Below are 15,231 nucleotides of genomic sequence, written 5' to 3'. Positions count from 1 at the left end.
TGGATCCTAAGCAGTTATTTAAAAAAAAAAAATGCAATTTCCAATTAGTTTTATTTCTCTCTCTCTCTCTTATTTTCCCACTCGCACAAAATTTTAGCGCAAATCTTATTTTTGGTGCATTTTAAAAATTTGCAGTGAAAGACGTCAATAGAAATTTAAATTGGTTTTAATATATTTTAATTCGCCAAACATATTTTCTGGTTCTAAACAAGTTTCCATTTCACGAAAATAGACTAAGAGTAAAGAGTTCCTAGCGATTAGGAAAAGTATTGACAGTTGTTTCGGAGATACAATTGACTACTTCGGGTTATTTACAATCACAATCTGCCTCAAAACACATTTAATTTATATATGTATATCTTGAAGTTTTCTAAATAGTAAATTTCGGTTATAAGTGCATTTTTTATTGTCTATAAAACAAAGAGTAAAAGGCAGGTCTCCAATTTGCGTCTATATATGCAGTAATAATGTCGAGAAATGTGTTGGATAGCGGTGGTTGTGGAGACGGAAGTGAAGGAGTACCCGGAGACTATAAGGACATTTACGAATTATTGGCAGAATTATGCAAAAATTTGGCAGGACCATCTGAAAATCATAGTAAGTCAGCTTTCCAGAATTCAACGATGTAAAAATATTAAATTTCTGCAGTTGCTTGTACAGAAAAACTTTAAATAAAAGAAAAATTAATTTGAATAATGACGTCTAAACAAATTTAATCTTCAATCATAAAACGAAAAGTTAATTTATAAATATATTTAAATTTCTATTAATATTTAATGAATTGTTTCCGTGCGTGCAAATTATTTTTTAAATATAAAACATGCTTTTTTAAACATCTTTCGATTTCCTTTACAGGAGAAATTTTACGTCACGTAACACAGTACATATCCAACTGTCCGACTGCTTTGGGTTCAACATTGCCGTTCGACGAAACCTCAATTCTAACAAAAATCACACATCATCTTGACTCCTCTGCTGGGAAAAGTGTTCCTTCGAATTTATGTCCTGCTGGATCACAATTCGGTGCAACGGGAAGTGATAGTGCAAATTCTGCAGGAGAAACAAGCAGTGTTGTAAACAATAGTGCGTTATTTTTAAAATTTCATGAGCAACTCAAAGCAGCAGTAAGTAAAACTTTTCAGAAAGAGGAGAAAATTGTTTATCTTTTTAAATATTTTATAGCTTCCTGATGATCATCAACGTACCGCATTGCTAACTTTTCTATATTTTATGTCTGACTCCAAACATTCAACTGATAATGGGCACAATATTGGAAATGTTAACAGTCACCGCAGTCATTTAATGGCTTCGACTAATTCCGCGTTCCAATCAATCCGATCACATTTGTTGCACAAAACTTCCAGTCAGCAGCAACCTCAGCATTCCTTACTTACTGTTAACAATAGAGCCAGAAATGTAAGTTATTAAAAATAATCAAAATTGTTAAAAAATTAAAAAGTTGGTTATATCAACATACTTCACAGGAAGAAAGCGTAAAACCAATGGTATCTGGTCGTAGTGCCTTTAGTCGTATGACACCCGAAAATGATCCAACGGGTGGAAATTGTAGTGTTATTCATGGAGTAAACTTTCCATCTTTACGTGTTGATGGTAGTAAATCACTCGTCCTACAAAATAATGTAAACGACGACATAGTACAAAATGTTATATACGTATTTACGGGTATTCAGGGAAAATACCTCAAAAAGGATGTAATATCAGGCCGTTTTAAATTAGATTCCAAGGTGAAATCTTTAAACGTAGTTCAAGCGGGAATGCTTTTGAGGCTTTCTGAATTGGGGTATACTATGACTAATTAAACAAAGCGATATCATATTCCATTACTTAGATTTGTATATATATTTATATTTTGCAGATACTACCATGACTTGGTTCAGTCATATACAGATAGCAAAAGCGGCTTATGCCCTTTGGGTCTTATGGGCCAAGGGTTTGTGTCCGCTTTAAAAAACGAACTTACTAGATATTATGGCATGGTTGCAACACTTCAAGAGCAGGTATTGCTTTAAAAAGTTTATTAAAATTAATACTGAGATTTTTATTTTATTTGTCAGTTAAACAGGCAGAGAGATCATGAACATAATACTATTTTAAGAGGCAACAGCATTATACCAATGCGTCACGAACGACTAACTTTGATGAAAATTCTAGTGTGGTCGGTTGACGCACTTAAGAGGTTGCAATGGCTGGCAACCATAGCCGAGGCATGTCAGGAGAAGAAAGGGGGTGCTCTCGCTTCAACGGTACATAGTTTTTTGAATAACGGAAATCCCACTGTAAAGTCTTTAGTTCGTGAACTTTTGATTGCGATTTGTGGTCCACTTTATCAAATGCTCTCGCATTGGCTTTTGGAAGGAGAAATCTGCGATCCACATGGAGAGTTCTTCATTGAATGCTTGGCAGAAGTTGGACCTGATCGCTTGTGGCATGATAAATATAGAGTACGCACAGCTATGCTACCAAATTTTATGTCAACTGAAATGGCACACAAAATTTTGGTAACAGGAAAGAGCATCAATTTCTTGTGTGAAATATGTGAAGATAAGAGACCAGTTAAAGGGCGCGATGAATTACGTCTATGTATTGAAGAAAATGGTAAGAATTGAAACTTACAATGATTTAATAAAAAATAATAAACAAAATATATGTATTAAAAGCGGACCACATATTTTCACGAGTAGCCGATACGAAATTGCATTCAACCATCGATGCTATTTACTTGAATACTTCAAAGCGTGTGCTAGATATTGTCATGGGTCCACATAAGCTTCTGGAACATCTTCAGGCAATGCGTCGTTATCTTCTACTTGGACAAGGAGACTTTATTGGAATCCTTATGGAAAATTTGAAGTATGAATATAACGGAGATAATTTGTCAGTATATACATGTAAAATAATCATACTGACCTGATTTATAATTTATAGATGCGAGTTAGATAAACCAGCAAAGGAACTTTACTCTTATGATCTTTCTTCGATAATGGATGCCGCCATACGATCAACAAATGCACAATATGACGATCCAGAAATTCTTAATCATTTAGATGTGCGGTTGCTAACTCCCTGCGACGGCGATATTGGTTGGGATATACTATCGTTACAATATACCGTACGTGGACCTTTAGCTACAATGCTCGAACCGTGTATGGGCATTTATCAAATTCTTTTCAAACCTCTATGGCGTATGAAACACATGGAATTCGTACTATCCTCTAAAATTTGGAAGGATCAAAAGTGCAACGCCAAGGTAAGTTATAAATAATTTGAGTATATTTATATTATTCAACATTGTTTATATTTAACTTGGAATACAGTTTACATACACATTTATGTTGTTGTTGTTAACAGTTACATCCAATAGCACTTTTATTTGTAAATGGGTGAATTACCCCAATTGTATCGTAGTGGTTTATTGATTATTTATTTAGATCTCCTGATGAAATATCGTCAAAACATAAAAACAAAAAGTAAAATATGGTCGTACTGATTTTCATTGATCGCTTACTTAATGTGTTAAATATTTATGAGATGATAATAGCCGATGGGGTAGAGTTCGTCAGAGAGAAATTAGCCGGTAATCTAATCCAAAACGAATTTATATGTCCATAAAACATGTGATAAGTGAAGAATAAGTAAAAGCACATGTAATTCAATATCCCATCACTAATACATCACATACATAAGTAAAAATTCAGCATTTTTTAAATTTATTTTTTGCATACAATATAATCGCCAGCATTAAATTATGCTCATAAAACAATGTTTTTGCCCTTTACATTGTATAAAATTGAACTTATCTCCCGAATGTTTAACTAATTTTATAACACCAATATAAGAATTCCAATGGAATAAATGATAAATAGAATGTTGTAGTTTATTTGAAATAAAACGCCATTTGAATGTCCTTACAACTTGGCCTCTGTCTTAAGCAGAGGTGCCAATTTTTGTGTTAACATTATGTTACCGGAAATCTTTAGTTTGCCTTTCATAAAAGCGGCTTGAGGATTCAGTTTTCCGAGAGCAATGTCCACCATGTCTTCATCGGCCACTGTCAATGTAGTGTCGACTTTAATACCTTGTGCTGGACCTTCGTATGCTTTAGCGTTTTTGCAATCCAGAGCTGTAAATAATATATGTACATAGGTATATCATATTATTTGTTGTGTACACATATGTAAATGTATGTTTTGTATGATTTATGAACTTTGAACCTTTTTCAAAAAGGGTTTTCGAACTTGACGATCTCGACTATTAATTGAACAAAAATCAAACTAAATAATTGGACTTAGTCACCACTTACTCCACTCTTTAGCCACTTTGCCATCTTTGGTGATTTTGTAGAGAAACACCCCATTTATAGATTTCGCCTTTGCTTCGTTCCCTTTTAGGCCATCGATAATTTTTTCAAATACGGCATCAGATGCAAGTGACATTTTAATAAATAGGAGCAATATTCTTGTAAAAATATAATATATTAGTCTTTAATGCACTATAATCAAAGTCCACACAATGCTGACAGGCGAAAAGGCAAACGTCAAGTAAAATGAAAAATTACTTCACATGTGGATTTTATGTCGATTGCGCTGTTCTGCGTCGAAAATGCTTCGGAATGTATACAAACATGTTGCCCATCTACCTATCGACTTCAACCTCAGTGTCAACATATTGTGTATTTTTAAAGTGCAATTACTCATCATCGTATAGTATGGCCGTTGTCGTAGTAAACATAGAAAAAGAAAAGATTTCCGTACAAATACCCAGTAGAACTGCGTCAGTTTTATTGTTTTAACTCTGTATTCGCATTTTTTTTTTAACTGAATACGAGTATGTTTAACGACTGATAAATACCATAATGATGATTAAGAAAGTACAAAAATTAAGGTAAATGTATAGTTCAGGTCCCACAACAAAGGAGGACGCGAAAATGATAATGTTTTTAATCGTCTTATTTTGACGGTGAAGATGAGAATTAAAATAAATGTTTTCAAAAATATTTATATATGTTTAATACACTTTGCACACATTTTTAAAATAACTTATTTGTAATTACTCTTTACACATTAATATATATCCAAAATACGGATTTATAGTGCGATTTTTAAGAAAAAAAGTATATATTGAAAATTACTTGGCACATCCATAAAATACTGGCGATACCAACTCCGGGTCCCTGGTCGGTCCAACTCCGGGGTGTTCATAGTATTTTTGCGTGCAGTAAGGAGTTCGACGCGAAAGAACCCTAAACACCCCGGTTTTGTACCGACCGGGTTTATTTTTTTGAAGCGCGGCCGAAGACCGCTATACACGACAGTCGGGTCCACGTAATCGGAACGGACCGGATTTTTATCCGGCCAAGGACTGTCAACTCCGCATAATTCTGCCACTCCAACAACAACACCGCCAGTGCAGAAAGGAGTTCGACGCAAAAGGTGTTTATTTTATTTTTTTTTTGTAAAAAGCAATGGTGGAATCTTTGAAGATATTAATCACACCGGATCACTATAGCACATAGCTACAAACTTAACGATCGGAATCAAGTGCTTGTATGGAAAACTTTTTTATTTGAGGGGATATTTTCACGAAATATTGCATAGGTTGTTCAGATCGAACTATAGCATATAGCTGGCAAACAAACTGACCGATCAAAGTTCTTATAAGGAATCTTTTGAATTTGTGAAGGGAATTATAGCTTCCTTTTTTAGCAACCGAAGTTAACATTTTTTCTTATTATGTCGTTTAACATATGTATATAGTCTTTCATTTCTATTTTGCTATCATATTGTCTTTGTTCTATTATATATATAAATTATTTGAATTTAGTTTAATACAAATTTGCCCAAAATCTTTTCACCAATTTAGCCACTCCGAGCTGTGGGCAGTGAACTGAATCAGGTGCTCTATCGCTTGCATCTCCTCACATCCGAAATGATACATTTCATCCATCAGATGCAGTATTACATACTCTTCGAAGTAATCGAATGTTCTTGGGCTGAACTGCAGGATCGTGTACAAAGTGCAAAGGCATTAGATGACATCCTTGATGCTCATGACGAATTTCTGAATGCCATTAAATGTGGCGCTTTCCTTGACTCTAATTCGGGACAGTTGTGCCAGAATATGGAAAATGTGTACGATGGTATAATACGGTTGGAGTTGTGGCAGAACAAATTCTACGAAATCTGCTTCAAAGAGTTATCAGCTCGCAAAGAGTATGACAATCACATATTTATATCTGAAGAGGCAGGAGAATTCGGAGTAACTGCTGAGCGTCAATTAGAACGGGATCAAGAGCGCAAGATATTCGAACAAATAATTGGAAGCTATCACAAGTCCCTGGACAACATTTGCGCCGATTATGAGAAGGCAGTACGCTGCTTTTTGTTGGCACTGAACTCGCATAACGATCATAATTTACAGCTATTCGGCATACGTTTGGACTTTAATGAATATTACAAAAAGCGTGATCAACGCCTATGTGTGCCGCTGACTTTCGAGCACATGCGAATGAGTATTATGTTCAATGGGAATAAGAGTTTGGCGGGAAGTCGATATTCGGCTGTGAATTGACATACGCCCCTTTCACTGTGGTGCAATGCGGTCCATTTAAGAAACTACTGCTTTAACAATAAAAATATTCAAAAAATATCCAAAACCTATTTGAATTCCCCCACATTCCCACCCAAAGCTCATTCAGAGGATTTGAAGAAATATGCCAAGAAAAGAATTAATAAGCAATCTAACGAAAGCATAATGTTAATTCATCCGCTAAGGGACCAACAAATATTAGCAAAAAAAGATTATATTAGAGAAGATATGTATTGCAATCATCAGAGTGCCAATGCAATTTTGCCATATTATTTAACTACAGGTACTTCATTAGCAACTTCAATACGTCCCAAATTTATAGTCGAGAAGGATCGCTTTTATATGTCCTGCTGTGAAATCTTGTAAAGATAGTATGCCACGGCAACATCAGATGATTGTGGAACTTATTTAAATATTTCTACGCAAAAGTTTTGAAACGTTAAAAACTGCAATATTTTATCTGTGCATGTGATGGAAGGAATGTTATAGAAAAATGTCGATTGTATTAAACCCTAGGCATCATATTCGTTTAGTTGCCACATTTCTATTGTTGCTATGTTCGGTAATTTATAAAAAATGAAACCCAAATTAATGTGTATTGGTAGAAATTATATATCACTTACTTTATGGAATTTCGAAGTTGTAAGACCTAAATATAAACATATTCGTAATAGTTATAAGTTGATTTTTCTCATTCAATGACTTTAACTGTCAAAAGTATTTTGTTATTAGAATAAAATCCATTTAAGAGAGAACATTTATGAAGACAAACCATTTTCCATATTATCCTTTTATTATACATATATTTAACATTTATTTGACCGTAAAGCGAGGATCGTACTGTTCTAACACCAAGCTTAGAGTGCATATCCTTTCCGACTGATTACTGGAGTCAACAAAGAAAATAATGGTTATAAGAAAACAAAAAACATAAATAATATTGATTATTATATATGTATGTATATTTGTTCATTCTGTATTCACTTTACAAACTTACTATGTATTATACAATATAATCATATTTTATTACAGTTCATATCTTAATTAGGGAACGAGTACTGCATGTACGTTTTCTCCGTTAGTCTATAAGGATATACGATTGTAGAGGCATTGTTAAAGGAATAGGCTTTATAGATTTCATAACTCGCTACTCTACAGCATTCATAAGCTTATAATTTCTATAAGTTGATATAAAATATTTTGACAGTTATGTATTTTTAAAGTCTTTAAAGCTAGAAAAGCTGTATGTATATGTAGTAGATGTGCTTTTATATATGTATGTATGCGTGGGGAAAGGACCTCTTTTGTTTCGAAACAATTTCAACAATCGTTAATATACATCTGTAAGTATAAGTTTAAAGGATTTTGTCATAACTTCCTGCCAAGTCATGTTTTGAACGCTTGAACACATTTTTATTCACTTGACGGAAAAATTGGGACTGTTGCAATGCAAATTATTTTGTGATCCACCTTCGTGATTCGGTACATATATAAAAAGTGATATTACATTTACATTTTGCATTGCAAGTCTTTTTCACATACTTTGTACATGTACACGTCAGCTTCAATCCTATGCAAAATATTGGCTTTGCTTAATGTTATCCTATACTTTAGTGTAATTATTAGCTATTGCAGCTTGATCGAAAATATAGCAAGGGACGGTTATGCAATATTAGAAGTGTGTAGAATCGCAAGTTAAATTATTTCCTTACTTGGTGTTGAAATGCCTATGGCTTCTTCGTAACCTCCTAACGACGATTCGAGAATACTATGTTTTTTCTCCTTACTGTGACTACGATGATGTTTAGCCTTTTTCTCTTTCTTTACGATGACGGTCCCCTTACCTGTATCTTTCGATTTATGTGATTTCTCCTTCTTGCGTTTTTCCACAGTTGTGTTGCTGTCGTCCATCGACGTTTTTGCAAAGCTCGTTACCCCCTCTGGTGAAATATCTAACAAATTAGTATTGCTTGTATTTGTATTACTTTTCGATTTCTTCTTTGATTTGGGTTTGTGGACACTATCTGAGTCTTTGTTGTGGCGTCCGAACTCTTCTACATCGTTCTCTTTGCTTTTGGACTTCTTCTTGTCTCGTTTCTTGGTTTTACCTTTTGAATCAATTTCATTTATTAATGTTTGGGAATTATTGTTTAGACTTTGGGGCGCGGGCTTCACTCGTCCTTTGGGCTCCTCCAGATCAGGACTGTAAAACAAATAATATACTACTTATAGCTCAAACCTTTTCGTTTTCGTTACTTACATATTTAAATCAATATTCAGAGCTCGATGGGGATCATTCGGATCGAACTTGCAATCTTTGTCTTCACTGTCCGAAAGAGCCACACCTTCAGGCATATCCATGATTGTGTTTACTATATGACGCGGTTTCGAGTCTGAAATTTTTTTTTTTTAATATGAGCGATTTTACTTTTAGCATTTAAAGACATACCATCCTCCGATTCAGAGCTGCTGTATGCCACTTTGTTTTTTGATCTTTTGCTTTTCTTTGACTTTTTATGTTTTTTCTTCTCCTTGCTCATTGTTTTCTCTTGTATTAGATAGCGATCAGAACGTTTCATAACTTTCAAATGAGAAAATATATACAAATAACGAAAATATAAATTGGTGAAAACTGATTTCCTATTGAATGGAATCCCAAACAACTTACCACCTATTTGAAGAGGTACATCCAAGGACAGTTCCGAAATCGGTATTTCATCAATATTGTCATATTGATCAACATTATAACTGGAGTTACTTGCAGTTGGGCCCTTCTGTTTATTCATATCTGTTGCTGAAGGTGAAGATTTAATATAGTGTGGGTTGTGAGATTGTTCTATTAGACGGGCCATGCGATTTCGTTCGATTTGCTCGGGAGTCAGCTCTTCACTCTTGCGTCGCTTACCCAATGTTCCACTGTCATTATGAACAGCTGACACAAACAGTTCATCTTTTTCTTCTTGGGACGAATTGCTACTTTCATCTTCAGGCGGCGCATTTATCCACTCATCTAAATCGAGACCGTCAGGAAGTGGAACTTTGCGTTGTGCTTTTGGAGCCACTGGTATAAGTTCGCCATCAAATAACAAAGTCATCTCTTGAACAATTTCGATTGCTAGAGTCGGTATAATAGCAGGTATTGTGGTTGTGTTATGCTCAGGCAAATTTTCAACCACCTCGGTAGAGAGTGTCACAATTGTGGTGCTTTTATGATAACTGCTGCTCAATGTCGCGCCAGTGTTAGGCGACTTACTGAATTGGGTACGGAGCATTTCAATTAGAATACATGATGCATTCGCACGCTCCTGCACTTCAATATCATTCGAACTACCAAAACTTTGAAGTTTCTCCAGAACATGATCACAAAGCTAAAATAAATCAAATTCTATAAGTAATAATGTTTATATAAAACTTCTATATAATCTGATACTCACTCGAATCAAGCCGGTAACATCCTTATTTTCCAGACATGTAGTTGCTAGTTTTGTAAATAATTTAGTAACATTTTGTACAAACACACCTTGTATATGGCCGGGTACTTGGCGTGGACGTAATAATATATTTAGAGTTCTTTCGGCATCTTCCAAATCGCTGCAGAGAAAACATATATAAAGTCGTGTAAATTTTGTAAAGCAATCTACTTACTTTGAAAATTCTCCCACGATCCAAGCTGCGGCGTATAGCACTTCATACATTGAATTGCTCTGCGAGGATATGGAGAATGTGTCCAACAAGTTGGTCATTTCATTCACTGCAAATTGACGTACAACTGGTACCCGTATGGCAACATCTAGCAGCTGCTCGGCGATTAAACGCCCTTAAAATGTAAACAATAAGTTAGTAAGATGAGTTTTAATGTGTTACATCATAATGCATACCGTGTTTAGAACCAGCTTCTAGTTGAATCAACTCAACCAGCACGGTTAAGTACCATTCGAAATTCGTAACGTACAAATAAGAACTCTGTGAGCAAATCTCAATTACTTTGAACAGCAATTCATCGCGATACAGCGATCCTTCAGCACGCTCCATGTGACCTAGTAAACGTTTGACGATTTCCATGAGATTCTTTTTTGAAACCATTCCATAAAGTAAATCGAGAGCACGAAGTCGTATCGATTCGTCCTTATCATCTAGGCACGCCAAAATTAAATCCTTGTGCTCTTGCACGCTTTTCGGGTGGGTTTTCAGAATTTTAGACATGGCCAACAGTCCCAGGTATTTCACTACATAAAATGGCGAAGGAATTTCAGGTAATAATTTAAACGCCGGTTAAGGTTCCATAACACTCCTTAACAATTCCATTCATATATACATACATATTAATACTCACAATTCTGGTCGGAATCCTCTATGAGAATGCGTAGTTTCTGCACACAAAGCTGTATTGAAGCACTATGATTCGGCATTCCGCTGCTAATACTGATGAGCACTGCGATCACTGTGTTTATGCACTCGTAAAGCAAACTCATAGCGGACGTACTATTCGGAACGAAGAAAGAAGCACAGAAATAACTTATTGTCACATTCAACTTTCATTCGTTATAATGCACTGGTACACAATTGATAAAATGCAATAACAAAAACAAAAGCACTGATCGCACGAACATGTGTCTTTTGCAAAAATTATAATAATAGTCTTGCTGTAATAAGTGCGTTATTTGTTAACTTTTGAAGAAACAAAAGTAAAAAATATGAAAGCAAATTGAACACATGAAGTTTGTATTGAGTTTGCCGAATTTTGAAAAAAATAGTATGTTTTTATACATGTAGCATGTATAAATACATTTGTCCATATAGTTAATATGGATGTGTACAACTTTGAAATCATTATGACAACAATAACACGACAATGAAACTTGCCTATGAATAAGATTTGTGAGAGGTTCTATTAATTTCTTTCCTAGCCGGGGTTCTAAAGGAGTTAAAGCGCCAAACTGCAAATGCAAGAGAAAAAGAAACAAGCAAAGAAATTATAAATACATAATTACATACACAAAACTTACAAAACTAATCAATATTTGTATTGGCTTAATTCTTTAAATATTCAGGAATGATATCGGAGTAATTGACAGCTGGTAGAAAGTGAGTTTTCCCGCCAAATAAATCAAAATCAATATTAACAAAAAATTATATACAAATGGATAGGCCACGCAGATTAAAAAAGTTTAAGTAAAAATCCTTTACAGGCACATGAATAGGTACTTATTGCTAGAAATGTATTAAAAAAAAAAAACATTTACCAATAGCAAAGTCAATTGCCTGCAGTAAAAGTACAACAAACAACAACAATGTGAGCAGAATAGCTTAGAAGGTTTCGCATTATGGAATATGGTATTCGAAATTCCTGCCAACTGACAATACAAACTTAGTAACACAAATAAATAACATAATAAAATTAGTAGCAATACTTTTTCGAGCCGAAAAGTGCATTTCTTTTGTTTTAAATAAACGTGAAAATAAAATAGGATTTAAACAATGAACTTTTTTGAACGCAATGAAGGACAAATAATGGGTAAATCAAATATGCCACAAAGCAGTGCGTGCATAAAATTGATTTAGCGCCAAACGATATGGGAAAATCAGTAGGTGAGTGTCACTTGAAAAGCGCAACTATAAAACTAAAAAAATTAAATAATAAAAAAATGTTTTCAGATAGTGATTTAATAAAAACCTGGAAATAATTTCAATCAGGGGTTGCGTTAATTTGCGTCCTAACGCTGGCTCGATTGTCGTAAGGCTGGCAAACTTGATGATTATTTTAGATTGTTTAAAGCCGCAGAAATAAGAATTGTCATTCGGTAGTATCAAATGAGATAAGAGAGAAAAAAGAAAAATTAAAAAAAAGATTTAAAGGGAAACTTTCGCTAAGTCTCGTGGGGCATTTATAAAGTAGTTTTGAAAAAATTCACGCAAATTTGAGGATACATTTTACACATTTTTAAGTAATGAAAGTTTTCAAATAACTAAAATTAAATCACACAAAATATCACCTTTACCATAACATATTTAAACTTACATATGTACATTTTTATATATAAATACGGCTGAAGGAAAAATACTCACCAGTTTAATTATTTTAATTAACATCCAGTTGTTGGTGGAAGTCGTCATGAGTTTAAAAAATACTGGTGCTAAAGGCAGATAGTTCTTGGGATTTTTTCGGGCCAACTCGCAGATCACATTAACAGCAGCAGATTGTACACCTTATAACACATTTACAGAGAGTATATAGCTGAGATATATGTATAAGCAACAGCAGTGTACTTCAAAAACTAAAATACTTTCTATATTCCCACATTATTTTATCACGTTTGTAGAGATGGTGATATTAATATATATGGTACACATACCTGGATCAGGGTCCTCTAATTTTTCCTTAAGTTTTGGAAATGCAGGTCTTAATGCTTCTGGATAGCGTAAAAATACTTTATACATCATAAGAACAGCTTTCATACGCAAATACGGTTTTGTCGAGCTCATCTACAACCAAATAAATCCTACATTAATATTTGTCAGGGGTTAGCATGCTACAATTACTTACCAGAGTCATAATATCATTTGCAAGGTCCCGAGATAAATCGGGAGAAATGAAGCAACTAAGACCGCTTAAAGCCACACCAGCATCGTATTGATTTTGAGAATTCAAATCCTTGCGTATCATATTTGTTGTCAACATTAGTAGCTATGTGAAATTAATATTAAAGTGTATATTATTTTTAGTTTTTTTATTGCAAAAATTTTTACATACTTCACTATCAGGATGAAAGCATTGGCTTGCTGCCAAGTAGCCAATACGTTTGCATGTAAAGCGTGACGAGCTCATTACTTCGATTATATTAAACCCGGCCCATGAGATGTCATAACCGAGCATTTGTATCTACAAGTTGTGATATATATGTGTTAGAAATTTGATTTGCCTTAAAGATATTGCAAAGAAATCAATAAACAGAATTTAACCCACCATATATGTGTGTCGTGTATATGTATATAATCCAAGGTTAGAAATTTTGAGCAGCTTAGATTTGCCACTATTACTTTATACAAACACATTACTACTTACATATGTTAATTTCGCAACGGCATTGCACTTAACGTTGATGTTATCCTGTCGTAGTTCTTGTTTGATTTCCTCAATACATTGCGCTATGTATTTGGCCTATAAAGATAAAAAAAAATCAGTTAAAGTATTTATTGTAGACTACGAAACCGATATTAAATGCAAGTATATATATACTTTTTTTGGCATAAAACTAAATATTATATAGTATTTATAATTATGGTTGACCGCAAATAGTGATCCTTGATCTGTGTCAAAGACTTATTTATTAATTTTTATTATTAATTTAGTGAATTTAATTTATTTTAGTGAATTTAATTATTTGTTGGATAAAAGGAACAGTGAAGTGCTTGACTGTCGGTTATTTTACTATTATTCAAAGACAATTCTTTCCATTATTTTTACATTAAATGATGCTGGTTGAAGGTGTACAGTATCCAGAAATAGGTAACAGTTTGATACAAATCTCTCCAAATACACAAATAATACAATTGATAAGAAAGGTGAATACATATTTACAATTCTGTGTGTGGTTATGTACATCCATACGGATTTATATGGATAAGAAAAATGAAATATATATATTCATGAAATATACATAAAGAAATAAAATATGGAAATACATTTTACCTCGTTGTCCTTATTATTCCTTATGCCTCGCACAAGATCCGTAAGATTCTTGTCAAACATACGTTCGAAATTTCCCTTCACTTTTTTTAAAGCCATTTCGTCGTGCTAACACACAAATTCAGTTGGTAGTGTTTATCAGATTATTTCATCTATTTTTAGTTTAATATCCTGGCAATGGATGCTTTACTTCGAGTCGGCTTCAAAATTGTACTCCTCAGTTTTTCGAAAGCATTCATACATTTGATGATGTCGACAAAAATTTCCTCTTTTGCTAATTGATTTTTTCACTTTACAAAACTAATTCACCTTTTCTGTTGAAGACAATATCTTATGGCTAATAACGCTTTGTGTTATAAAGAATGGATCTCAATATTTTTAAATCTTCATATTAGATAAATTGAGGTCATAAATTCAATAAAAACAAGTCTAATAGAATTTCCAAAAACTTTACTTCAACTATCGCAAACTGACAAATGAATGAATGAAAGAAACTGCAAAATGAATGCAATAAGACAGTGCTGCCATTACTACAAATTTACTAAGTCCTGTGAAATTAAAAAAAGCCATATCGACTTCTTTTAAACAAAGTGATAATAACTTTAAATAAATATAATAAAATTTTTATTCAACTAGTATTTAAAAATAAAAATACAAGGTGCGTTCCAAAGTAAACAGTAAAAAAGTAACAAAGTAAACTGTATTGGCGCCATATATATGTCGACTAGTGCGTTAGAATCTGCTATCCTTTATCGACTTCCTGTAAAAATTTCATGACATTTCATCTATTGGAAGTGAAGTTATTGCGTTTTAAGTGTCAGTATGTTTTTGTCATCGGTGCGAAAATAAACTTCGAACAAAGAGCTAACATTAAATTTTGTTTAAAAATTGGTAAAACTTTTACCGAAACGTTTCGAATTGATGAAACAAGTTTATGG

At 33.6% G+C, this 15,231-nt stretch overlaps 3 protein-coding genes across 5 annotated transcripts; 1 reads left to right on the top strand and 2 right to left on the bottom strand.

Annotated features, from left to right (window-relative positions):
- Positions 1-77: 77 nt before the first annotated feature.
- On the top strand, positions 78-7,377 carry Grip91 (gamma-tubulin complex component 3). 2 transcript variants are annotated; one of them, XM_014247046.3, is made up of 9 exons: positions 78-597; positions 856-1,124; positions 1,183-1,416; positions 1,485-1,801; positions 1,877-2,018; positions 2,076-2,616; positions 2,679-2,871; positions 2,947-3,268; positions 5,881-7,377. In XM_014247046.3, the coding sequence occupies exons 1-9, from the start codon at positions 468-470 to the stop codon at positions 6,586-6,588; spliced, it is 2,856 nt and encodes a 951-aa protein (XP_014102521.2). In that variant the 5' UTR covers positions 78-467; the 3' UTR covers positions 6,589-7,377. The 2 variants fall into 2 exon arrangements, with proteins under 2 accessions (XP_014102521.2, XP_036221300.2); XM_036365407.2 differs by lacking the exon at positions 78-597 and adding an exon at positions 711-789.
- LOC106627060 (peroxisomal multifunctional enzyme type 2) lies at positions 3,706-4,583 on the bottom strand. Its single transcript, XM_014247047.3, has 2 exons — positions 4,322-4,583; positions 3,706-4,141 (listed from the first exon to the last, which is right to left on the bottom strand). The coding sequence occupies exons 1-2, from the start codon at positions 4,452-4,454 to the stop codon at positions 3,927-3,929; spliced, it is 348 nt and encodes a 115-aa protein (XP_014102522.1). The 5' UTR covers positions 4,455-4,583; the 3' UTR covers positions 3,706-3,926.
- A 169-nt stretch (positions 7,378-7,546) lies between the features above and the next one.
- On the bottom strand, positions 7,547-14,771 carry g (adaptor-related protein complex 3, delta 1 subunit-like garnet). Of its 2 annotated transcripts, none has more exons than XM_036365401.2 (16): positions 14,297-14,771; positions 13,670-13,765; positions 13,358-13,486; positions 13,151-13,291; positions 12,960-13,089; positions 12,673-12,812; positions 12,281-12,354; positions 10,940-11,088; positions 10,485-10,832; positions 10,252-10,423; positions 10,041-10,197; positions 9,275-9,974; positions 9,056-9,187; positions 8,867-8,999; positions 8,319-8,809; positions 7,547-8,241 (listed from the first exon to the last, which is right to left on the bottom strand). In XM_036365401.2, exons 1-16 carry the CDS (start codon positions 14,390-14,392, stop codon positions 8,210-8,212), a joined length of 3,120 nt encoding a protein of 1,039 aa, XP_036221294.1. In that variant the 5' UTR covers positions 14,393-14,771; the 3' UTR covers positions 7,547-8,209. The 2 variants fall into 2 exon arrangements, with proteins under 2 accessions (XP_036221294.1, XP_036221293.1); XM_036365400.2 differs by lacking the exon at positions 12,281-12,354 and adding an exon at positions 11,470-11,543 and having other exon boundaries at positions 14,297-14,770.
- Between the last annotated feature and the right edge of the window lie 460 nt (positions 14,772-15,231).

This window comes from Bactrocera oleae, chromosome 5 (genome assembly GCF_042242935.1).
Source record: "Bactrocera oleae isolate idBacOlea1 chromosome 5, idBacOlea1, whole genome shotgun sequence".
Classification (NCBI taxonomy): Eukaryota; Metazoa; Arthropoda; class Insecta; order Diptera; family Tephritidae; genus Bactrocera; species Bactrocera oleae.
This window is presented reverse-complemented; position numbering and strand designations above follow the sequence as displayed.

Bases quoted from the DNA above. Each gene is read 5' to 3' on its own strand.
- g (XM_036365401.2), bottom strand. From the start codon at position 14,392: ATGGCTTTAAAAAAAGTGAAGGGAAATTTCGAACGTATGTTTGACAAG. The intron at 13,487-13,669 runs GTAAGTAGTAAT...CACAACTTGTAG, and splicing joins CCGTTGCGAAATTAACATAT to ATACAAATGCTCGGTTATGA. The intron at 12,355-12,672 runs GTGAGTATTTTT...ATAATCATCAAG, and splicing joins TAATTAAAATAATTAAACTG to TTTGCCAGCCTTACGACAAT.
- Grip91 (XM_014247046.3), top strand. From the start codon at position 468: ATGTCGAGAAATGTGTTGGATAGCGGTGGTTGTGGAGACGGAAGTGAA. The intron at 2,617-2,678 runs GTAAGAATTGAA...ATGTATTAAAAG, and splicing joins TCTATGTATTGAAGAAAATG to CGGACCACATATTTTCACGA. The intron at 3,269-5,880 runs GTAAGTTATAAA...TCACCAATTTAG, and splicing joins ATCAAAAGTGCAACGCCAAG to CCACTCCGAGCTGTGGGCAG.
- LOC106627060 (XM_014247047.3), bottom strand. From the start codon at position 4,454: ATGTCACTTGCATCTGATGCCGTATTTGAAAAAATTATCGATGGCCTA. The intron at 4,142-4,321 runs GTAAGTGGTGAC...TATTATTTACAG, and splicing joins CAAAGTGGCTAAAGAGTGGA to CTCTGGATTGCAAAAACGCT.